The sequence below is a fragment of the Talpa europaea genome (genome assembly GCF_964194135.1).
Source record: "Talpa europaea genome assembly, chromosome: 12".
Taxonomy (NCBI): domain Eukaryota; kingdom Metazoa; phylum Chordata; class Mammalia; order Eulipotyphla; family Talpidae; genus Talpa; species Talpa europaea.
Genome location: NC_140079.1, coordinates 81125906 through 81150210, shown reverse-complemented (window position 1 = coordinate 81150210; position 24305 = coordinate 81125906). Strand labels below are relative to the sequence as shown.

At 47.4% G+C, this 24305-nt stretch overlaps 2 protein-coding genes across 2 annotated transcripts; both read right to left on the bottom strand.

Annotated features, from left to right (window-relative positions):
• Positions 1 to 1186: 1186 nt before the first annotated feature.
• On the bottom strand, positions 1187 to 2148 carry LOC311181732 (paired immunoglobulin-like type 2 receptor beta; the record flags this gene model as incomplete). The annotated part of the gene is made up of 2 exons (XM_084250168.1): positions 1187 to 1783; positions 2091 to 2148. 2 exons carry the CDS (start codon positions 2146 to 2148, stop codon positions 1344 to 1346), a joined length of 498 nt encoding a protein of 165 aa, XP_084106294.1. The 3' UTR covers positions 1187 to 1343.
• Positions 2149 to 6480: 4332 nt separating this feature from the next.
• On the bottom strand, positions 6481 to 24206 carry LOC311181731 (NXPE family member 3-like; the record flags this gene model as incomplete). The annotated part of the gene is given in 7 exon segments (XM_084250167.1): positions 6481 to 6659; positions 6662 to 7153; positions 9705 to 9778; positions 12082 to 12419; positions 12421 to 12804; positions 16710 to 16824; positions 24199 to 24206. Coding segments are annotated over 7 exon segments (1590 nt in total).
• Positions 24207 to 24305: the final 99 nt, after the last annotated feature.

Genomic DNA, 24305 nt, shown 5'->3' with positions numbered 1-24305 from the left:
ACAGGAGAGGTCTGCTACACCGTGTAGGTATCTCCCATGGCTGGGGATCGAACTGGTGTTGCAGAGGCTGCGGATAGCTTCATAGTGCCGTGCTTAACCCCCTGTGAACCAGGGAGGCCCTTTATGAGTGATATTCACTGCAAATAGTCCTTTAGTGTGATGTTTGCATGGTGGCACATCACTGGACTGAAAACATTTCTTATATGGCTTTTCTATGTTCCATGTGTTTTTTAAATAATGAGCATCACTATCCAGTTAATTTCTTTAATTGAAAATATTAATTAATTCGTGACAAAACTCACAGTAAATGTATCTGAAATGGAGAAATGAGAAAAGCAAGGAAGAATTAAGGAAGGAGGAAGAGGGATTTAAGGACAGTGAAAATCTCCCCCAAAAGGCCATCTTAGGAAATTTGGAAGACTGTAGGGAATATTAATACAAGGCTGTCTTGCTTAATTCAGGTGTGAGCCACATTCTTTGCTCTGAACCCAGGATGATGGTCAAGATAAGGCAGTGGGGCCTCCCTGGTGGTGCAAGGGGTTGAGCACCACACTATGAAGCAATCCGCAGCCTCTGCAGCACGAGTTTGATCCCCGGCCAGCCAGGGAGAAACCCACATGGCATGGCAGACCTCTCCTGACTCTCCCGCTTCTCCCCTCAGCAGTGTATTTCAGTCAGTCTGCCTGTTCTGTTCCCCACTCTGTCTCTGGTGGATCCTCTCACCCCCCACATCTCTGACCTGTACCCCAGCTCTTGTATGCATAAGTAAATAAATACTTTAAAAAAACAAAAAGATAGGGCAGTGGTTTACCCAGGGGAGGCAGGGAGAGTGTCCCTCCTGGCCCCAGAGCAGAAATTCACCACCGCCATTGTTCAGAGCCACCAGCTCAAGTGATTATAAAGAGACAGACTTAGTTTTCTAAATGATTGTCTGCAGACATTGTACCTCCTTTACCGCCTGCACCACGGTGAGAAAGATAAACCAGGTTCAAGTTCTGACTTCCTACGGAGTCACATGGGAAGATCTATAAACGCAACACATCCCATCATCAGGTTAAAAACAAGTCAGCAGCATGGGCCTCCCTGGTGGCACAGCAGGTTGAACGCAGCACTGTGAAGCTGTCCGCAGCCTTCACAGTGCAGGTTCAATTCCTGGCTGGCCAGGGAGATTCCCACATGGCGTGGCAGACCTCTCCTGTCACGCCCGCTGCTCCCCTCAGCAGTGCATTCCAGTCATCTGCCTGTTCTGCTCCCCACTCTGTTGCTGGTGAATCCTCTCACTCTCCTGTACCCCAGCTCTTGTATAAAAATAAATAAATCTTAAAAAAAAAAAAACAAACAGGTCAGCAGCCTCGGCGGTGGGTGCCCAATCTGCAGGGCAGCTGGAACTCACCCATGGTGATGTTGAGTCTGGTCCCGCGGATGGACTGCCAGATACTCTTGCCATGGTTCCGTGTGTTCAACTGGACCCTGCAGAAGTACGTAGATTGATCCTCACTCCGCAGGTTCAAGATCTGGAGGGAGCCATTACTACAACCCTCTGCCCAGTGTAGGACCAGCCGGTTCTTGAAATCCTCATGGATGAAAAGTGGGGTTGTGTTATAGATGAACGCTCCGTGGAATTCTTTCCATCTCCAGAAAATCCTCACATCGGGAACCTTGGCCAGCTCCCAGGGGTGATGGAAGGAGAAGGGGATGTGAATGGAGCCACCCTCAGGGGCTGAGAGGTGCTCAGGTTGCTGGACCCAAAGGCTTTGCATTGAGTTGGAACCTGCTGAGCTACCTAGAGGAGGGAGGGGGAGAGACTTTGAAGCCCCCAGCAGAGACAAAAACAATAACCCCAGTGAGGTACCCTCCCCCATGGCAGTGCTGTGACATGTGGTAGGAGTGGCCCTCTGGCTGGGGGTCCCTCTCCAGGCTGGAGGCAGAGGGAAGTGAGGGGTGGCTGGGCCAGGCACCATGGTCCTGCCCTCTGCCACTGGAGATGGGCAGCAGACTCCTTGTCCAGTCTCCCACCAGAGCCCCTTCAGGATCTGTCCCATGGCCCTGGGGTCGGGGAGGGGGCAGAGCCAGGAAGCCTGACCACTCACCAGCCTGCAGGGGTGCTGGCAGCAGCAGAAGCAGGGGCAGCAGCAGGGGCAGGCCCATGCCTTGCTCTGCTCCCAGGGGATGAGAAAACACTCAGCGCTGCCCAGGCCTCTGGCATCAGAGGGTGAGGCTAAGGCTCCTTTGAGAACAGTGGGAGCAGAAGCTCCACCAGACTCACCCTGAAAATCACCAGCACTTTCCTGTTAATCTGGCTTCTTCTTTTCCTATATTGCAAAAGGGCTTCCTTTGTGGTCAGTGTAGAGAGAGCTTCATGTAGGCCCAGCCCCACCCCTACACTGAGAGCTGAAGTTCTGACCTTGACCAGCTAGGCCCTCTCCCCTACCTCCCTGCCTCTGCCAGGCCTCTGGGCATCACATTCAGCCCCCTGGACCTAGTGAGATGCCCAGGAAGCTGAGAGTTGTGAGGCATGATTTCTACTAGGAGATGTCTTGGCATGTGTCCCCTGATTTTGTCATCCTCCCTTCCCCCAACTGGAATGAGAGGGTTGGGAATCAACTGCAATCACAGAGGGGCCTTCTGGGAGGAGAAGGGCCTGAGGTTGTGTGATTCAAAGCTGGGCAGAGCCTAAATGCCACCCTTTTGCCCAGTGGCTTGCGAGGGGCCAGGGGACAGAAGCATTGTGATCAGGAGTAGAGCAGAGAGAGGTGATGACCTAAAGACAGATTTCCAGAACAACCGCCTTAGACTTTTCTCAAGTTCTCCCGAGCTTCCATTCTCCCTTCCTTATTGTCTAGGCCCACCGCTGCTCCAGTCCCTTGCCCTTCAATGGCACCTCACCCTGCTCCAGCTTTTCCCCCAAGATCAGGAGTAAGACAGACTTCAGTCTCTCTACCTCTGGCCATTGTGCTGGAGATTCTAGTCCATGCCGTGAGGCAAGACAAAGAAATGAAAGCGTTCTAACTGTATTTTTCTCGGTTTCTGTGTTCTTGGTTCTCTGGCATCAAGAGAACATCAGGAGAGATGGCCAGCCAATTCTTAGAGTCAGCTAGCTGGCTCTCCTGGGAGGTTGCCTTTCACATGTAAACTAATCAATCCCAAGTCTGCACCACCACTCCTTTACTAACAGGACTGTCAATATTCCACAGCCCTAAGTGAACCAGGGCCTGGTACCAGTCAACCAGGGGCAGCACCTGTAGCCCAGAGCCCACTAAATTATTCAAGCCAGTCAATTTTAAATGGTTTCTCCTGTTTTGCCTTATCTTGACGAAAATAAAAGTTGTAGCATATGTTATCACCCTTGTGTCTTGTGTTTCACCAAACCTGACTAAAACAAATCCAGGGCATATTTTGAAATAGTTCTTCCCTCTATTTTATGCAAACTTACTGAGAAGTTTGCATAAAGGGGAAGGGGTCAATATTGTCCTCATTCCCTGGGCTTACACCCAGAGAGAAGACTAAAAACCTCCTTGAGGGAGAGACTGAAAAATCCCACCAGAATTGGCTCCAGATAACAATTTTTTTTTAAAGATTTATTTATTTATTTATACAAGCACTGGGTACAGTCGGAAGCACAGGAGGGTGAGAGAATTCACCAGAGCCAGAGAAGGGAACAGAACAGGTAGACTGATGAAACACACTGATGAGGGGAGCAGCGGGCACGCAGGAGAGGTCTGCGCGCCATGTGGGACCCTTGCTGGCAGCTCGGGATCGAACCGGCGCTGCAGAGGCTGCAGGCAGCCTCGCAGCCCAGCTCTCAACCGCTGCGCCATCAGGGGAGGACCTCCACATAACAATTTGAGTTAATTTCAGTGAAAAGTTTGAGTAGTTTAGTCCAGGACTCATGGGAAGGAGCTCTGGAATGACTTCCGGTGTGGCTGGATGAGCTGGTGTTTCATCCTGGGTTGTGCTTTGGGTTTTCATTGTTCTTGTTCCCTCCTATCCCTTCCAAGTGAACTTCCCTTCAAAGAACCTTTAACTCTTTCTCAGCAGAATTGAGAGGAAAGGGAAATCACCACCACATATAGGCCAAGGTGAAGAGCAGAGCAGGTCTGTAGAGATAGTGTAGTGGAGGAAGTGTCCTTTTCAAGTCTTAGGACTAGAAAGTTGTTGCTTGGGCTACAGTAGAAAGATCAGGCTTTGGGGGGAAAATAGACAAAATGACTCAGCCAAAGCTGTTTACATCTCCTTTGTGGTCTAGTTCTTGTGGGTACAAAAAAAGACATGTTACAAAACCTCCAACCAATTACAAGTTCATATCCCCAGCCACCTCCATTATCTCATTCTCACACACTAAGTCAATATTTCCCCTGCCCTAAGATGATCCCAGGCCCAGGTACCAGATAAGGACAGCCCTTGTGCCCCAAAGTCTGCTGGAGTTATTCAAATTAACCAGTCCTAAACTGCTTACCATGCCTTGCTTTCTTCACTGCAACTTCAGCACAGACTATCTTTCCCCTTGAGACTGCTCCTGTCTCCTGATCAGATCTGGTGCTTCCCCCTGTGTCCCTGCAGTTCTCTCGTGAACTGCAATAAATTCTTTATCACTGGCATTAGCTTCTGCAAACTTTGTATATCAAGATCTGTGCACAAATCACTTGCAACCACAAATGAAGAAACAGAACTTTTGTATCCCCCACCTCCATCTCATGAGCCTTCATGGGCCCAGATCAATCACCTAAACTGGTAAATTAACTATGCACACATCCCTTTTAACCTACATCCAGATCAAGCTATAGAGCATCTCCATCCTCTCAGACTGTTCTGGACTGTTCCTTTGTCCTCTTTCCCTTTCAATGCCCACCTGCCTGAGGTTATTACCTTCCTGACTTGTATTGGCATGTATTAATTTTGTCTGTTCTTTTTTTTAAAAAAAAGATTTATTTATTAATTTATACATACAAGAGCTGAGGTGTAGACCAGAGGTGCGGGAAGCTGAGAGGATTCACCAGAGACAGAGTAGAACAGAAAATAGAATAGGAAGTAGAACAGGAAGATCTCCTGAAAATACACTGCTGAGAGGAGTAGCAGGAGAGACAGGAGAGGTCTGCCACACCATGTAGGTCAGCTCCCTGACCAAGGATTGAACTGGTGCCACAGATAGCTTCATAGTGCTGAGACTTAACCCCTTGTGCCACCAGGGAAGCCCTAATTTTGTCTGTTCTTGAACTTCATATAAATGGAACCATGCAAATTGCACTCTTTTGTCCCAATTTAATGGGAGAATCATTGTACTTCCTCTTAGAAAAATTCTTCCCAGAAGTGTCCCTCCTTTGCACGGTAAGACCGCTAAACCTGAGAGCTTAGAATTACAGAGATGGGAAGCCAACATTTTACAGATGGATCATTTATTTAGGTGCCATCATGAATGGTGTCACTACCACTTCTATCCCTTAGTTTTCAGGACCCCTGTTTTCCTCCATAGGATTCATTTTGTCTCAGTAGACACACAGACACCCCCAAATTAAATGTTCATTAATTTTATAGATTTTTGTTTTCTAAGATTCATTTTCTCTACTTTATCTTTTTAAAAACAAGTTTAGTGAGGTATAATTAATATGCCATAAATACTATTTTAAGTTGCAGTTCAGTTTCTGTAAAGTTACAGAATCATGGAAGCACTGTTATCATCCAATTTTAAGACATTTCCATGGCCCCAAGAAGGTTAGTCCCTTGTACCCACTTGTAGTCGCTCATTTTATTTTAGTTAATTTCTTCTTTTTGTATTCCTTAGGTTTCATTTTGTTGTTCCGTATCTACCTATGTATTTCATGCTTAATTATGTTCATTCTTATTTATTAAAATAAGTATTTTAGGCTATGATAATCCCTTCAATCTCTACTTCATACATGCAGCACAGCTGGTACATGTACTATGTCCCATTTGGCAAGCCATGTAATTTTGTCTTTGAATTTCTCTTGGAGCCAAAACTCAGTTTTAAAATGTCTGTGACAATTGTAATTTTTCTAGTTTGTAATTAATTCCTAATTTTATTGTATTATAATCAGAGGATGTTGTTTGTATTTTTTCTTTTTATTGGCTGAATTGTGGTCTAATGAATGCATTTTATGATCACTCGGTAGGCATTTGCAAAGAGAGTTATTTTGTCTCAGTATAATTTCTCTGAAAAGAAGCATGTATTCCTTTTTACAACTGGGAGAAATATGTTATTTTACAAGTTAGTCCATGAAAGCCTGTACATAGTTGGGTTCTCCATGGGGGAGAGAGAGGGGTCTGATCGTCTGAAACAGAACCCCTCTGTTATAACTTCCAAGGCTTGTTGAGCCTCTACATGGAGACGCCAGCACGTAAAATGACAATCATCACATGCATGGACGTTATAGAAGTGTCCCTGCCCTCATGCCCTAGCACCGCTTTTTCAGTGGGAACTCAGTCTCTCAAGATGTCCTGCACCACTCCCAGGCTTCTGTCCCGTCACCACCCACATCCCAATTCTTGCTGGTTGACCTGTGCACTCGAGAGAGGTAAGAAAAGGGTCAACTGAGAGAAAGCATTTCCAGGCCTGAGCATCACACCAGTTTCTCCACCCACAGGACCCCAGGACCCGCAGGGGCGCTCAGCGGGGCAGAGGAAGGAGAGCAGGAAGTTCACCTGTTGCTGACAATGAGTCTCCCTGGGTGGATGTTGTTGGGCAGGGCCAGACTGGAGGTCATTTCCCAGGCGTCCACAAAGGCCACTCGGAGGTCAGCAAAGGCAGCTCGGAGGAGGCGGTTCAGCTGCAGGGTGAACCAGTCACTGCCGTACACAGACTTGTAGCCGGTGTTGGCCAGCTTGATGACCACGAGCGTGAGGGGCTCCCGGGCCAGCAGGGCGGCCACGGCCGCCCGGATCCCGGCCAGTCGTCGCGCAAAGATGGACGGAGGGAAGGTGGTGAAGTGGGCGCCCAGGCCCAGCACCACCACGGTGTGGGGACCCCCGGCCAGGCCCCCCAGCTCCCGGACCACGGAGTGCAGGGAGGCCACGGGCTTGCGGAGGCAGCGCAGGGGCCAGCCGTGCGCGCGCCAGTGCAGCACTATGTTGCGCGTGGGCTCCACGGCCATCAGGGGCCCTGTCTGATAGGTGACGTGCAGGTCCACTGGCTTCAGGGCTGGGGGGGAGGACGAGAGAGGAGGCTTAGGGGTCAGTGCAGGACTGTACTTCCTCCTTTAAAAAATACAGAAGATCGGGCCTCCCCGGTGGCGCAGCGGTTGAGCACTGGGTTGCGAAGCTGCCTGCGGCCTCTGCAGCGCCGGTTCGATTCCCGGCTGCTCCCCGGCCACCGGAGGAGGGTCCCACATGGCGCGCAGACCTCTCTTGCCGCCCGCTGCTCCCCTCAGCAGTGTACTTCGGTCCTTCTGCCTGCTCTGCTCCCTGCTCTGGCTCTGGTGAATTCTCTCACCCTCCTGGGCTTCTGACTGTACCCAGTGCTTGTATAAACAAACAAACAAACAAAAAAAAAACCCACAAATAAATAAATAAACATGCCTCTATTTAAATAAAATAAAATAAAAATACAGAAGATCTAACATCACTTTTCTCTAAGGACAGGAGTATCCCGTGACCCAATCACCTGATTTTGCTTTCCCTCACCTATGTTATTACCAGCGACCTCCTGCTGGCCAAATATGAAGGTCTATTTTGTTTACAGCCTTTCTGGGCCCTGTAGTATTTTGTCTTTTTGATTCACCTTTGGAAATCTGCTTTCTGAGGAGTGTGTCCTCTCTCTCTTTTAGGAGTTGGCGCCTTAACTCCGACGGAGGTTCCCAAAAACCACACGAAGCCAGAGATGCAAAAGCAAAAAGGCTTTATTGCTAGCTTAATCTAGGGCCCAACTCTGCCTGGGGTACTGACACAGCAGTCTCACCAGGTTGAGAGAGGGACCCCCTCCCAGAGCAACCAGCTGTTTTTGTACTTTGCTGACAGGATGCGGGGAATTTTCACACCTGGGGCAGGGTCCACCCTGACTGGATAGCTCTCATGGTGCCAGCTAGGTTTCGTTTACCCTTGTTTTGTGGTTTCTGCCCCCAAACAAAACTAGGGCACAACTGTGCCCTTCAAAAATGTGTATTCCTTAAAATGGCTGCTGTCTTGCCATGCCTAGTTCTTTAATATCTTACATCTCTAGTCTCCTTTCTGGCAGAGCGCTCCAACTATGATTCACCCATTGGCTCCCAACCTGGATGAAAACTCACCCCAAGTGAGAGCTTCCGGGTGATTCAGTTTATGTCCTGGCACCCCTATGGACCAGTGGCACCTGAAATCCAGTCTTGCTCGGTGTGCGCTAGTAGAAAACTAATGCACTTGCAGGAAAAGGCCCTTCCTTCCTTTGCAGAGTGCCCAGTTGCCTGCTGTGCTGTGTGCTGCAGGGCCATGTGGGTGCAGAGAGCGTCTGTTTCTATTTCATGGAAAGGCATCAGAGCAGCTAACAGAGCTCTAATTTTCCTGACCTTCTGTCATGAGTTTCTACCCATCTTAAGAAACAACCCTTGCTCAGGAAACTCACCAGGTCACCTTCCCATGAGCATAATTGCCCGCATGGGACTCTGAGAGGTCACATGAGGTTGCCTAAATAGAGAATGAGCTGGAATAGTGAATGAGCGCCTCCTTTTCCCAGTCCCACTGCACGCAGACTAACTCTCCTGAGACATTCAGGGCTTTGATTTCTCAAGTAGGAGGGTAGACAACATCCCACAGACCTCAAGGTCTGCAGGTGGCAGAAGCTAGTGTGTCTGATAATTTCTGTAAACAAATGGCAGCCACACAGAGGCAGTTTGTGCAAAGGCACAAAGCACTTCTCTCATAGCTAGGTAAGAAGGGGGAGTTGTGGGCTGGGGTGCTCCCCTCCATGAGAGCACAGAGCTACCCACTAAGTCCCACACACCTCTCCATGGGGTGCTGATGTTCATTTCCTTCCACATCCTTGGCTCTCCTGCTGCCCCTTTCCACACTAAAGCATATTCCTTAATCCATGTACCAGATGTTGTGGGCTCTGTATGCAAGATGGAGACTCAGGTGGGATTCACCCTGCATGATGTGCTCACCTCTTTTAACTTTTCACCTTGGACGAATAAATATCAAAACTGTCTGAAACTCTGACATCACAGTCCAAACTCATGTCTTCAAGTGCCTCATCCCTGGAAACCCCTTCTTCACCCCTTTAGCCCTGTATCAAGTGGTATAAAATAAAAATCTATCATCTTCTCCCACTCCTGTCCCTTGCTCCTGTATCCAGCCAGGCCCCCCAGTGACTTCCATTTTGAGTTCATTTCCTGGTTCCCACAGTTACAAAATTGTCAGTTTCCCCAATCTAATAGTTTCTTTATTTTTTTTAAAGATTTATTTTTTATTTATACAATAGCTAGGGTACAGGCCAGAGGTACGGAATGTGAGAGGATTCACCAGAGACAGAGTGGGGAGCAGAACAGGCAGACTGACCGAAGGCACTGCTGGTGGAGAAGGAGCGGCTGGAGCAGATCAGTGAGTGCCACACATCTTGGTGGTAGAAGCCAGAGGGCTTTGGGGCCAGGAGCCCAGGGCGACAAGGGTGTTGAGGGGATAGAACTGTAAGCAATTGTTTATAAGAGAAACAATCAGTGGGTACAGAAGAGGCTAAGACTGTGGGCAGGGAATAAGTGCTCCTTGTCTGCATTGTCACTTACCCAGATTCCTGTTGCTCTTCTTGGCCACCCAGATTGGAGCAATACCCTGAGGGAGGATCTTGTCTGTCACATTCCTCAAAAGAAACCATTCACAAGATAGGAGCCCATGCAGTGGGTGAGATAGAAAGGAATCCTGGGCAGAAGAGAAATGGGGATTTTTAGAAGAAAAGAAGTTCTCCAAGTCAAGAGCTTCCGTCTGAGGTCAGACCCCCTAAGACACCAGGCTGGAAGCTGGAGTTCAGGGATCCAAGTTCTTCAAAAAAATTTTTTTTTGACTTGTGGATTTCATCAGCGCAAAAAGCAGAATTGTTTTTAAGATGTACCTAGGATTTTGGTATAATTGAGGTATGGTAAGGCCAACAGATCAGATGACTGCTGTTGGAATGACAGCATGGAACTCACAGTTGCAAAGAGGTAGGGGCCTGGCACAGGGGCCAGAAGGGGGACCCTGGGCTTGGTCAGGAGACACAGAGAACCAGGGAAAAGTGTGGGAGGGAGACCTTTTTGTGACTTTTGCAGGAAGGCATGGAGGGCTCAGCAGCAGCAAACACCCGAGACGAGGTGAGAGCTGCATAGCCAGCTATGTGCCGCCCTGCCCTAAGCACTTTCCATACATATACTTATTTGTTTCTCACCACAAGTTATGAGGGAGGTACTTGACAACTGAGAAAAAGGAGGTGCAGAGAGGTTGCCAAAGATCACAGAAATCAAAGGTAACAAATAGTACCAGGTGGAGTGGGGATTTGAACGCAGGCAGTCTCACTCCTGAGACTGCTGAACTGTACCCCCCCACAGCATCGTGGGGTGGCTCCTGGTTGAACCTTAGATGTATTTCCAATCAACCAATGCAAGAAGGATATAAGGGTCTCCTTTTCTGACCAAAGGTAGCATAAAAATTGGTCTGGGAAGACCAGAGTTTCCTGATGCTAAATTCTGAAGTAGGACAGTGGGAACTCCTCCTCAGATAAAGAGCTGCTTAGAAACTCTGGGGAGCTGACATGTGGGTGGCGAGTCCAACTGTGGCATATGCTTGGCTCAGGTCTTCAGGCCGGTCTGCTCCCTCCTGTGCCCCTTGTGGATGGACCTGGAAGCAATTCTGCTAAGCGGAATAAAAAAAAAATAATCCATATTACTGAGACTTATAAAATGTTATAGGGCCTCCCCAGTGGCGCAGCGGTTGAGCGCTGGGTTGCGAGGCTGCCCGCAGCCTCTGCAGCACCGGTTCGATCCCCGGCTACTCCCCGGCCACTGGGCGAGGGTCCCACATGGCGCGCAGACCTCTCCTGCCGCCCACTGCTCCCCTCAGCAGTGTACCTCGGTCCTTCTGCCTGCTCTGCTCCCCGCACTGGCTCTGGTGAATTCTCTCACCCTCCCGTGCTTCTGACTGTACCCAGTGCTTGTATAAATAAATAAATCTTTAAAAAAAAGTTATAAACCAAATTTACTTTTAAAAAGTTAAAATCAAAAGATAAATAAAAATTAAAAAGTGATAATATTTGTGCTGTTTGGGTCCCCTTTGGCAGGACCCTCTTTGACAGGACCCTAGAGCAGCAGCCACTTCAACTGCCAGCCCTTAAGCCTAAGTGCCTCTCCCCCTCCCCATGGTTCCTTCTCACCTCCTTAGAGTGGATGTCACTTCACCTATACTCTGCCCCCTACTCAGTTGCCTTCTGGGAACCTGTTTTTTGCCTCCACCCACTACTTCCTTCCTACTGGAGACCAGATGCCCACATCTTAAACAGTGCCTCCCTCGCCCTTGGGGTATCTCCTGCCTCAGCCCAGCCCTGATCTCAGGGACAGGGCGGGGGGCTCACCTGAGCCAGTCTGTTCTCACTGTCTCTGCTGCCTCAACCTATCCTCTGTCCACTGCGGGAAGACTTGCTCCCCGGAGACGATGGGCAATTCTTGGTCTTTATTTTGCTTGGTTTCTGGACTGCAGTTTCTGCTCCCTCTCACTCACTGGGTTGTATCTATTCTCTAATTGTCACATCTCTTTGCAGGGGCCTCAAAAGAGTGGACGCCTATGTTTTGCCAGAGGTCCTGAGTTCACCTTCAGGCTCCAACTGAAGTGTCACCTGCCATGACCATCACAGGCCAGATGGGGCGCCCTTTCTCTGTGTCCTTGAAGCACTGAGTGCAGACTGCAGTTAAATACATATCACACGCCTACCTGTTTAAAAAAATCACATGCCTCTTCACTGAAAATTTGTAGAGGGCAGGGATGCCAATTTATGCGTCATTAGTCAGCATTAGTAGGAGAACTGGCAGCTTGAGGTACTCAGGAAACGTATTTAATGAACTAAGAGATGAATGAGTCATTCAGGGGTCAGGATTCAGAGGTTGGGGTAGACATCCCAGATGATGCTGGGCCTCTTACCTTGCCAGCAGGGCCTCATCCTGCTGTGTGGTCACATTCCAGAAACATCCACTTGAACGTCTGACCAGGGAGTTGCAGGGCAGGGTGGGGAGTCGAGCACAGAACCAGAGCTCACCTGAATCTTCATCTCTGTAATGACGGGTGGACGCTTCCTCCCCAGTTAACATGGGAGTCACATTGCAAGTCACAATTTCTTCATATCCTGAGGGTCTCCTGAAATAGCCCATAAAATCAACTGTGGCCCATTGGTCTCTCCAGATCCCCTGCAGAACCGCAACTGCCTCGCTGGAGTGGATCAGCCGCACTTGCACCTGGGCCTTCCCAGCCCTGAGCAGGGGGGAAGGACAGCAGGTAGGTGCCATTCTCCAGATCCCGAACGTTCCCAGCAACCCCTGCCTTCAAGTCTGGACCCAGAAGCTGTGTCCGAAACAGATGCCCGCTGTGGGTCTTGGGTCGGCCCCGGTGGTCTCTGGCCACCAGGATGGCCTCCAGGGAGTCTCCCAGGGCATAGCTGGCCTGGGCAGGACCCTTCAGGTGGTAGGTGGAGGTCAGGGGGCTGGTGGGGGCCAAAAGGTCTCTCCGGTCTCTAGGGTTTGGAGGCCAGTACAGAGGATCAGCCACATCCGAGAGCTTCTGGGAGAGAGAACTGGAGGACTTGTAGTCAGGGCGGGGCTCTGGGAGAGGAGTGACAGCATCAGGCCAGAAAACCCTGATGTACAAGATCTGTGGGCAGAGAAAGAAGAACCTATCAGTGGTTTGTGTCTTTTCATCTTTCTCAAGGGAAGGGATTTTCAATTTACCATAGTCCTCCTGGGCCTGGTGGGTCTCGGGCAGGAATCCTCCCTGCCCTGTCTCATGCTGCTTCTGACACAGCTGCTGTCTGGCCACCACCACGCACAACTGCATACTCCATCTCTGGTTTAAAACCATAAGCCTGTGAGAGTTGCTAAATCCCACAGAGCATAAATAGTATCTCCGACTCCTGGTCCCACTGGTTTCCAAGCCACTACCTTCTGACTGTATTCCTGCTGCCGCCACCAGAGGGACCCTCCTGAGTTCCTCTGAGCCAGTCCACTCCCAGTCTCTGGCTCTCCACACCCTACAAGTGAAGGAGGAAGTTTGAGAAACAATGGGTTGGAACTAGGAGGGGTCCCCTTAAGCCCAGGTGTCCTGAATTCATTTATCAGCATGATCAAGAAACAACTGATTAGAAGCGGGAATTCACCCCCCACCCTCACCCCCCAGCCCTAGGTCCATTTATCAGTCTGAGTGGAGAATAATTGTGGACCAGGAAGGTGCTCCCCAACTCAATTAAAAATGAAATATTTAGAATACCAACATAATAGCATAATAGTAATGAACTACAGCTGGTTCCAGAAGGGAGGTCAGGTAACTTTTGTTAGGGGGAAAAGGGTGTCCTAAAGCTAATTCCATACAGGCTTTGTGGACTCCACCCCCACCCCAGGCCAAAGCCAAAGACACTGGGAACTCTAAATCCCATCACCACCAAAGGGAAGGTAGCTGGGACCTGAGGGTGGGGTTAAGCAGCCAGGTGGATATAAAAGGCAGACACGTGAGCTTTGGGGGGGGTCCCCCATTTTGGCTCTCCACCAGCTAACAGCGTCTGGCCAGCTCTGAGAGTGACTTTGGGTTTCCGGGTCGTCGGATCGGGTAGGACGCATTAAAGACTTTATTTCCCTATTTTCTCCCTGAGTTGTACATTTTCCTTATTTCCTTTTCCCTTGTAAATAAACCTTTTATTAACCTTTTGTGTGTGCCTGTAGTGGAGTATTCATAAGTCCCTTTTAAGCGTGCGGGTGAGGACCCACAGCCAGGAGCCCGTTCAATATCGGGGCTGCTCTATATCACTTTGGAGTCAGTGGACCTTGGTAACGCAGCCAATCACCGAGAGAGATACAATGTGGTGACACCCAATGGCCGAACCCCCTCTCTTTGCCCACTATACCCATATAAACACCTACTTTTTGCCCCCTCAGAGGCTACCCATTCGGGACCCCTCTCTGCTTAGAGAGTTTTCCTGTCCTTCCTCTTGCCTATCAATAAATCTCTTGCTTTTCTGTCACTTTGATCTCGGCATTGAATTATTTCCTTGCCAAAGACAAGGACCGAGAAAGAGCCAGTCTGGGGTCCTTGGACTCTGGACTTGCTCTCTAAACCCCAATTCACAAGTCCTCTCTCTGGACACCAAAACCTATCCTCCTATTTCCTTTCTCCCCAGTTTCTACCATCTCTGTCTTGAATTTAGGAAGATTTCCTTTACACAAGAAGAAGGAGCTAGAGGCCCACTTCAGGGAGCAGTCCATGGGACTGGACACATGGGGTCCAGGAGTTTCTTTCCATAAGAGGCAAAAGAGGCAAACAGGAAAGAGATGCAAAAGAGAATGATAAGGAAGAGGCTGCATAACTGCAGGTAGAAGGGGGTGTTGAGGAGGAAGTGAACCGGGACTCCAAATATCTTTAACGTCCCACAAAAGATCCAAGTCTTGCCTTAACACTAACCTTAGCAGTCTTATCTCATGGGAAACATATCCTTAAGGTTTAAAATCATGGCACAAATGCCCAGCAATTCCCCCCAAAGAAATTGATCCAGTTTAGTGACTCCTCAGGATTTGACGTTCTCTAGCATTTGTCTATCCTGCATCTGACTTGCTCTTGGATCACACCTTGGAGACTCCCTCACTCAACCTTTCCTCATGACACACATTAGGTGCGGGACACACTCTCCCAGCCATGCATGAGGAGAACACCAGTCCAGGGCAGGGTGGCCTAAGGGGTTATGACTCCAGTCGTATCAGCAAATGCCACCTCGGGCTCCTGAGCAGGATCGTGCTCCTAAGACTGATGCCCTATTCTGAACTAGCGCTTCTGATGCAATTCCTCGCTCCTGTTTCAGATGGAGAACTAGAATTAAGAAAGGATGCTTAAGGAAATATTGCCAGTCTCACCAGACTAGTCACAACAATGCCACAAACCTATTCTAGGTTAAATGGTGAAGAGTTTGAACTAATGGCAGGGAAAAAGGAGCTATAAAGGCAACTCAATTTGAAGAGATTTGTTATTTAGCTTAATGTAAATGATTCGTCTTTTGCAAAGACATCTATTTATGTCTTTGACTTGAAAATAGATTGTTGTAATATTTCCTGTTGCCCTCCCTCACCCGCAGTCTAGCAGACAAGGGAGCAAAGCCACCTTCATAGACTTAAAATGTGAATGGAAACCAGCCTGCGGCTTAAGCAGGAATTTGCTGCCCGAAGGTCAAGCCAGTCCTTTCACACCCACTGATGGCCATGGAGCCAGGTAATTAACAATGGGTACCTAGCCTTTGTATCTCCGCAGTGCCCACTTTAGAAAGGAAGAAGTTGGGCCTCCCCGGTGGCGCAGCGGTTGAGCGCTGGGTTGCGAAGCTGCCCATGGCCTCTGCAGCGCCGGTTCAATCCCCGGCTGCTCCCCAGCCACAGGGGGAGGGTCCCACATGGCGCGCAGACCTCTCCTGCTGCCCACTACTCCCCTCAGCAGTGTACTTCGGTCCTTCTGCCTGCTCTGCTCCCCGCTCTGGCTCTGGTGAATTCTCTCACCCTCCCGCGCTTCTGACTGTACCCAGTGCATGTATAAACAAAACAAACAAACAAATAAATAAATAAAAACATGCAAAAAAAAATTAAAAAAAAAATAGAAAGGAAGAAGTTAAATCCTGCATTGCGTTTCTTTAACATCAGCCTACTTTTAGCTTGGGTCAACTGAGGGCTAGAGCCCCTCCTAGTAAACTATATAAACTAAATTCAAACTTGTCTTTAATGGAACTGTAACAGGGTGGTCCCCAGGAAAGGGGGAGGTTCCAGGTTTCCTGCCCCACCCAAATGGAGGATGGAGCTGAGCAGGGAGAGAAGAAGCTGCAGAGGAGACTGGGGAAGGAAGGAAGCAGGATGGAGCCAGAAGGAGACCTGCAGGAGGCACATGGAGCCGAGAGACACATGAAGAAACTGCGCTTGCCTTTTGGTCGTGGACTGGGTGACACAGATGTGGGCGAGGAGAAAAATCTGTCAGGCTGTTTCCTAGGTTCAAGTTTTCACTTTGGGTTATCTAATAAACTCTTTAACTATCTTAAGATTTATTTTTGGTTAACAAAGTTTTCATTTGCTTTTTCCCCTATTTATTTTTGGGGAAACATCTTATTGAAGGATTCAACTTTTTCTCAACGGAACCGAGGAGAAAAGGAGACTTCTACATATGGAAGGGGGAGTAAGGGGCCCTTAGAGACAAGTGGCCCCCATTTTAAGAACTTGAAGGAGCAGGTGAGTTGGAACAGAAATAGAACAGAGAGATAAGCACAGACAACTTAGGCTTCCATCTTGCCTTCAGTCTTGGGGCAATGTTTGGATTCCCTTGCAGCTACCCTGACCAGATATAATGTGCTCACAATGTACGCTGAGGACTTGTCTCACCACATCAGTTTCTGGATTAGAAAAAGGGAAATGGAATGGCGAAATGAAGAGCTTCCCTCAGCCTCCCTCTCCTAGATGAAAGTGACTGGTTCGAGCTCAGTGGTGCATATGTTAGGGGGAAAGGATGTTAACACACACACAAAAGTGGAGATAGGAATACTTAACACAGATTGCAATGGCTGCTCCCAGAACCACAGTCTTGTGCCCTTTGAACTGTCTGATGAGCAGGTCTGTGGAGGCCTGGAGTTGTTTACTAGACATCTGGTATGTGATCAAGACTCTGGGTAGATGAAAGAGTAAAATTAGAGTGATAGCATGAACACAGTGAACCAAGAGTTTTCTAACATTTCCTTCTCTCCTCCCCCCGACCCCTCCAGTAGCACCAATTTGGACAATTACCAGTGATGAGAGGAATTTTGTAGATGTTTGGGCATCCAGTGAAGAAGTTCCAGCACACCCTTGGAGCAATTATGGTTCATCAGTCCTATTCATGTTCACAAAAAGACAAAACTTGTCTGAGAATATTTATAACAGCTTTATTCATAATATTTCCAAGTTGAAAAAAAGACAAATATCTACCAATGGAAGATGGTATGGTCATTGAAAGGTTCGGAGCGGTAAAGAAAAGGAGAGCCAGGCTAAATTTCTCAAAGGAAGGGAAAATTTATTGTGCCTTGGGCGGACCTCACAGACCCCAGACCTCACGGACCCAAGATGGGGGTCTGTGAGGCCGCGCCCATTGTGGAGAGAGACGTCCCCTTCATAGGATGAGGAGAGGTTAGGCAGGAAAACTGGGTTGGGTGGCAGGGATGGGGGGTGGGGGGAACAGGTTTAGGCGGAACAAAGTTGTTTTTCATGGAGCTGAGTTAGTTTTTTTCTCCTGTTTATGACTTCTGTTTCAGTTTGATGGTATCAGTGGTCCTGGTGTCAGGGTAATCTTGTATTTCTATGTGGGCTTCCTCATTCCTGGCCCCCGCATCAACCTTTCAGTCATACGATTGAAACAGTTAGGCCATAACAAGGAAACAACTATCTTAAATCCAACAACACGAATGAATTTCAAAACATCAGGTTGTAGGAAGAAAACTAAACACAAAAGTCACATATTAGATGATTCTATGAATAAGAATTTCTAGAAGGAACAAACTAACTTACGGTGATAGTAGTCAGAATAGCACTTGGCTCTGGAGGGAGGGTTTGATTGGAAGGGAGCATAGGGAAAGGGTTTAAAAAATGTTAAGGTGTTCCAAAAATGTCCTTTAACTTGAATTGGGTTATGGTTATATGGGTATAGACATTTGTCCAAATTAATTATACACCTAAGAGCTTTGCACTTGGCTATATGTGATATCTCAATAAAAAAGGAAAAATAAAGACTAGAGAAAAGAAAAATATGCATATTCTTATAATTTATAACTAAGTTCTAGAAAATATCAACATGGTAGTGGTGCATGGGGTAAGAAAAAGGGATATGAAAATATACTAAAGTACTTGCATTGTTCAGGGTAAATATAAAAGAGAGCCTCAAATCCTTCTTCAGGCACAGATATATGTCCCTGCTTCCTTGCAGGGTATTTCAACAAATCTGCCTTGTCAGTTCTCCAAAACAAACACACACACACACACACACACACACACACACGCGCGCGCGCTAAGAAAGTGTTTCAAAGTCTTCCTTGAACTTTCTGCACTAAGAGGAGGAAAGAGGTTCAAACTGGGAGTTGAGAGGGTCCCAAATGCCATGACTGGAGGAGGAAACTGGTGAAAGGCTGAAGAGGAAGAGGAACTTTGAGATCCAGAGTTTACATAGGAAAGTGTTATTTCTATTCCATTTCCAAAATCTATCCACATTTTCTGATTAGATAAGAAAGATCATTTACAAAAACTCCAAAAACACATTAGTGTTTCAGCCAGAGTCCAACAGGAGGACAGAAATCACACATGTTAACAGAGGGAATTTAACATAAAGAATGGCTAACTGGATTTAAAAAAAAAAAAAAGCTGTTTCTAGAACCTGAAAAGACAGAATAAGAACACAAAATGTCAAGTAGGTGTTGGGAGCCAGGAGCTTGCACTCCTGGGGCAGCGGCCCTGAGGCATGCCACCCCCGCCCAGTGACCTGAGGTGGCCTCGGTCACTCCCTCAGGAGGCATAGAGAGAGGATGTCTCCCCACTGTGACCTTCAAGCTGGAACATTGAACATAATCTGGCCACAGGCGTGGAGTTTCCTGACATTGTTACAATGGCTGGCAACTCCTAATACCAAGAAGCTGTTACCAACCCATCAGCCTTACCCTGCCCTCCCCTGAGCTAGAGAGTGTATAAATAAATGTCCTGCACCAGAACTGGGTGGGGTCATGTCCGCTCTGCCACAGCACTCCCCCACCCCCACCCCACAGCCCCCTCCCTCCTAGCTTTCACTAACATGTCTGATTCCTGTCTTTCCTTAATCTCCTACCGTCCTCCCTCAGATTCTGCTTGACTAGGCAGGTCCCTGGTATATGGCATGCAGGTAGCAAGTGCAGGAAGCAGCTACCAACCTGGCCTGAGGGAGCCAGTGGGAGCAAGTGAAGATGTTATCGTCCTGGGCAGCACTAATGTTCTACACGAGTGTGTCTTTCCACGATGTCAATCTAACTGCAGTTTCTGCAACTAACAAACAAATGGGAGGTGACACATGACCAATGAAAACTCACCAGCCTGACCATCAGAGTGAGCTGGGGATTTCACACAAGGAGCTCTATCCGTGAACAGTCACACTTAACGCCACTGCAAGGCTAACATTCTCAGACACTGTCAAAATTAACTGTTAATGAACAAAAGTCCAGGCAGATGAGAGTGCTGGTCCAGTCGGGACTGCGGTATTTTCAGGAGTTTGTTATGTTGCGACTGTGGGCTTCACCCCTGCAGCAGTCAACAAAGTAATGTCTTCCTCTGTCTCACCAGATAAGCTTTCCATTTTCTTTCTTTTTCCTTCTAGGTTTAGCAAACCCTGTCTTTTTTTTTTTTAAGATTTATTTATTTATGCATATAAGAACTGGGGTGTAGGTCAGAGGTGGGGGGGGGATGTAAGACAGGATTCACCAGAGACAGAGTGGAGCAGAACAGGCAGACTGACTGAAATACACTGCTGAGGGGAGCAGCGGGTGAGACAGGAGAGGCCTGTCGTTCCATGTAGGTCAGCTCCCTGAAGGGGTATCAAACTAGTACCAAAATGGCTGCCGGCAGCTTCTTAGTGCTGAGACTTAACTCCTTGCACCACCAGGGAGGCCCTGACTTTTCACATTCCAAGGGCAAAGAGCCTCACTATAAAGGCAACATCAGAATCTCTGACCACCAGATCCTGGCGAAGGCAAGCTGGCATCAATCAGAATACAAGACGGACATGCTGACCCTTGCCCACGTCCCCTCTGCTCCCTTGTTACTCTGGATAAACACCCCTGCCCTCTACCATAGAGCAGGACAGTGGCCTTTCTAACACGAGACTGCTTCCCGCCTCAATTTGTTAACAAGTTAAATTACTTTCCTCTTCCTCAAACTCTGTTTCCTTTTATTGGCCAAGGGATCCCAGACAGACCGGCATGCCGGTATCTAGGGAGCGGTCAGAGCAGCAGACTGCTTCCCGGCCTGCCCCTGGATTGAGGGACAGCGCCTCAAGGAATGGATTTGTGTAGAGATGTGTTGGGGTTTGAATGGTGTCCAGCTGCCAATTTGATACTTTTTTTAAAGAAGCTTTCTGGGTCAATGTTTCTGGTTGTTCTGATGAGGTTCTAATAGTCCATTTGGGTGCTGACTTACTGCCCCTAAGTGGGTTTATACTTTGACATTGGTGACTCCATTTTATAACTGACCTAAGTTACTTTGATCATAGCTTATTAAATAGTATTAACTATTTGAACAATAAAATGTTTTTATCAGATAGAATGATGAAAAGTTACAAACTTAGAGGAAGGATCCTGTGAAAATAAAATTCAGAAGTCTGGGGAGGGACTTAGGTGCTTTTGCAAGTACTGGTAAAACCTCAAACTGAATTCAGCTTCTGTTCTTGGAAAGAATGTAAGCGAAACATTGCCTGTGTTCAGTCTTGCTAAGACCCATCTATCTGGCTGCACCACTCCACCCTTAGTTCTCAGCAGTCCCCATTCAGGGAGTTGAGGTCGGGGGGAATCCAGAAAACTCCACCTTTTACCATTGAGTTAGCTATGGGCATCACCCATAGTTGGTTATGAACATTTCTAATTGATAGGCCTATTATCAATAGGCTAAGATTGACACAAAGCACTTAGAGTCACAAGAAAAGCACTCTATTTTCAAGAATATTTCACTCAGCTGCACAGGCATGGAGTTCAAGTCCAGTCTTTCTCTAGAAAGACATACACAGGGCCCTCTCCCCAGCACAATGCTTTGTCTCTGGACATCAGTAGAAAAGGCTTTCCGGTGAGTAGGAAGAGGAAGTTATTACTCTTTGGGGGTTAGGACCGTACTGTTCAATCCACTGGCTTGGAAGTTGCATCTCAATGTTCCTTTTACAGGAACAGATGCTACCAGTGTGCAGAAGGCTGCGGAATCTTGGAAGAACAGGACACAAACAGGAAATCCCGTAAGAAGCAGACAGGGACAGCAAGTCTATCTCTTTCAGCCAACTAAAGATTTCCTTGAGATTTATATCATCCCTGGACATCCCTGTTTCTCAGCTTAGAGTGCCCTAGAATGGTCTATGCTTGTCTAATCCACAATCCTCTTTGAGAACTCAGCTCAGGTATAGCCCTTCATGGAATTCATCCCCAACTCCCAAAGACTGCCTTTCTGGTATAGTCACAAAGCTCACCTCTATTATAGTACTTACCATATGAAACTGTAATTACCACTTACCAGGGGCAGCTTAATCACAGTTTTTACTTTCAAGAAACAGAAGCTAATTCTGGTTGATTAAAGGGAAAGAGGTATTAATAAAAGGATTCCAAACAATTGCTAAGAGATGGGAGAAGCAGGCCTGAATGATGTTTCCTGAAACTACACCCTTATACCATGCTCAAAAATGCCTGATGAGATGCCTCCCGCCCCACCACCACCTGGCTGAGCAGTAGGATAAGTTCCTGCTATTACTTACACCAAGATAACATTTCTGTGCCAACAGCTTGGCTTTACAAGCCCCACCACTACTGAAAGCGAGGTGTCTCTGACACCACCCTCACCAGCAAAATGGATTCTTTCTGGACCTCTTTTTTCAAGTTACTCATGTCTGAATTGAAGGGTGTGATATTATGGAGGTCAGAAGAATAGAGGGTTTCAGAAGGAGTGGTCCATGCTGTCAAATGATGATGGGAAAAAAAATCCAAAGATAAGGATTGAAAATTGTTCATTGGAGGGCCTCCCTGGTGGCACAGCGGGTTGAGCGCAGAGCTGTAAAGCTGTCCACAGCCTCTGACGCGTGGGCTTGATTCCTGGCCGGCCAGGGATATACCCACATGGCACGGCAGACCTCTCCTGTCTCGCCCACTGCTCCCCTCAGCAGTGCTTTTGGTCCATCTGCCTGTTCTGTTCCCTGCTCTGTCTCTGGTGAATCCTCTCACCCCCACACCTCTGACCTGTATCCCAGCTCTTGTATAAATAAGTAAATCTTTTAAAAAAAATCATTCATTGAATTTACCTTCAAGAGGGTCCTCAGTTACCTTCCTGAGAACAGTTTTGGTTGATTGAGGGGAAGTACGTTGAGAGGTGAAAAGGAGGAAAAGAAACTGAGGAGGCAGCTTTTAATAATAGTAATATTATAGCTTAAAGTGGTTCTCACTGGCCAAATCTGGGGTAGCTTGAGAATAAAAATAAATGATGATAATTGATTGCAGACAATAGAATGATGAGGCCATACTGATATAAGTAAATGAAACATCAAACTAAGAAACAAACAAATGGGGAGTGGGGAGGAGCTCTGCCAACTCATAAATACCTGTAGAAGGAATGGTGGATTGAGAAGAATCACTTTTGCAGTTGCCAAAGTCATAATGATTTGAGGTAAAACATACCAATGTATGCTAAATGAAGCTTAGCCTATAGATGAAAGATGAGGAACATGGTGTTTACATACCCTCAAATATCTCCCCTTACTAATTGCAAAGGAAAAACAGTAACCTCACCATGAAAAAGTCTAGTGGACACCCCTTTAGCTAAGTTATTAAATGAAAATCACCAACATTGGGACTAACTAGCATTGTGTGCTATCTGATAAGATGAACTGATAAAACACTATACTACTCCTTCAGTGTTGATGCCAAAAAATGCATAACCTGAAATTAATCATTAGGGATCGCAGACAAACCCAAATTACAGACATTCTACAAATGGCTTATACACATCAAAAATTTCAGAGTCAGGAGGAAAAAAGAAAGGCTGAGGATAAATGGAAACTAGAGACATGTGACAAGTAAAAGCAATGCATGACCTTCATTTGGATCCTTAACCAGAAAAAATAATATCTATACAGGATGTTATAAGGATAATTTCTTTATTTTTTTAAACGTTGGTTTTATTTATTTATTTATTTATTTATTTATTTATTTATTTATTTATTTATTTATTTATTTATTTATATAAGCACTGGGTACAGTCAGAAGTGTGGGAGAGTGAGAGAATTCACCAGAGCCAGAGCAGGGAGCAGAACGGGTAGACAGACAAAATACACTGCTAAAGGGAGCAGCGGGTGGCAGGAGAGGTCTGTGCGCCATGTGGGACCCTCGCCCGGTGGCCGGGGATCAAACCGGCGCTGCAGAGGCTGCGGGCAGCTTCGCAACCCAGGGCTCAACCGCTGCACCACCAGGGAGGCCCCTATATGGACAATTTCTTAAATTTTAATGTGGATGGTAGGCAAGGTTTACCAATATTAAATTTCCTGATTTTGAAAATTATACTCTGGCTACATAAGAGAATACTTTTGTCCTTAAGAAATTCATACCAGGGCCTCCCCGGTGGCGCAGCGGTTGAGCGCTGGGTTGCGAAACTGCGCGCGGCCTCTGCGGCGCCGGTTCGATCCCCGGCTGCTCCCCGGCCACCAGAGGAGGGTCCCACATGGCGTGCAGACCTCTCCTGCCGCCCGCTGCTCCCCTCAGCAGTGTACTTCGGTCCTTCTGCCTGCTCTGCTCCCCGCTCTGGCTCTGGTGAATTCTCTCACCCTCCCGCGCTTCTTACTGTACCCAGTGCATGTATAAACAAAACAAACAAACAAACCAGCAAACAAATAAATAAAGCATGCCTCTATAAAAAAAAAAAAAAAAAAAAAAAAAAAAAAAAGAAATTCATACCAAAGTGTTATGGGGAAAAGACACATGGCATATGCAGCTTCTTCTCAAATAATTCATAAGAAAAGAAAATGCTAAAAAAAAGTGAAAGTTCTGGGTGTAAGGGCAAACATTTTTAAAATAATTTATTTATATATATATTTTTTACATCAATTTTTTTAAAGAAGTGGGGTACAGGCCAGAGTCGTGGAGGGTGAGAAGATTCGCTAGAGACAAAGTGGGGAGCAGAACAGGCAGATCTATTGAAATACGCTGCTGAGGGGAGCAGCAGGCAAGTCAGGAGAGGTCTGCTGTGCCATGCGGGTTGCTCCCCAGGAGCCCTGGGATAGAACTTGACCCGCAAATGCCTGGGACAGCCTCACAGCGACATGCTCAAGCCCATGCGCCACCCGCGAGGCCCCTCATTGTTTATTTTTGCACAGTGTTTGCTTTCTCCTCTCAGTTCCCGTAAAATAGGTGGTAAGTCCTG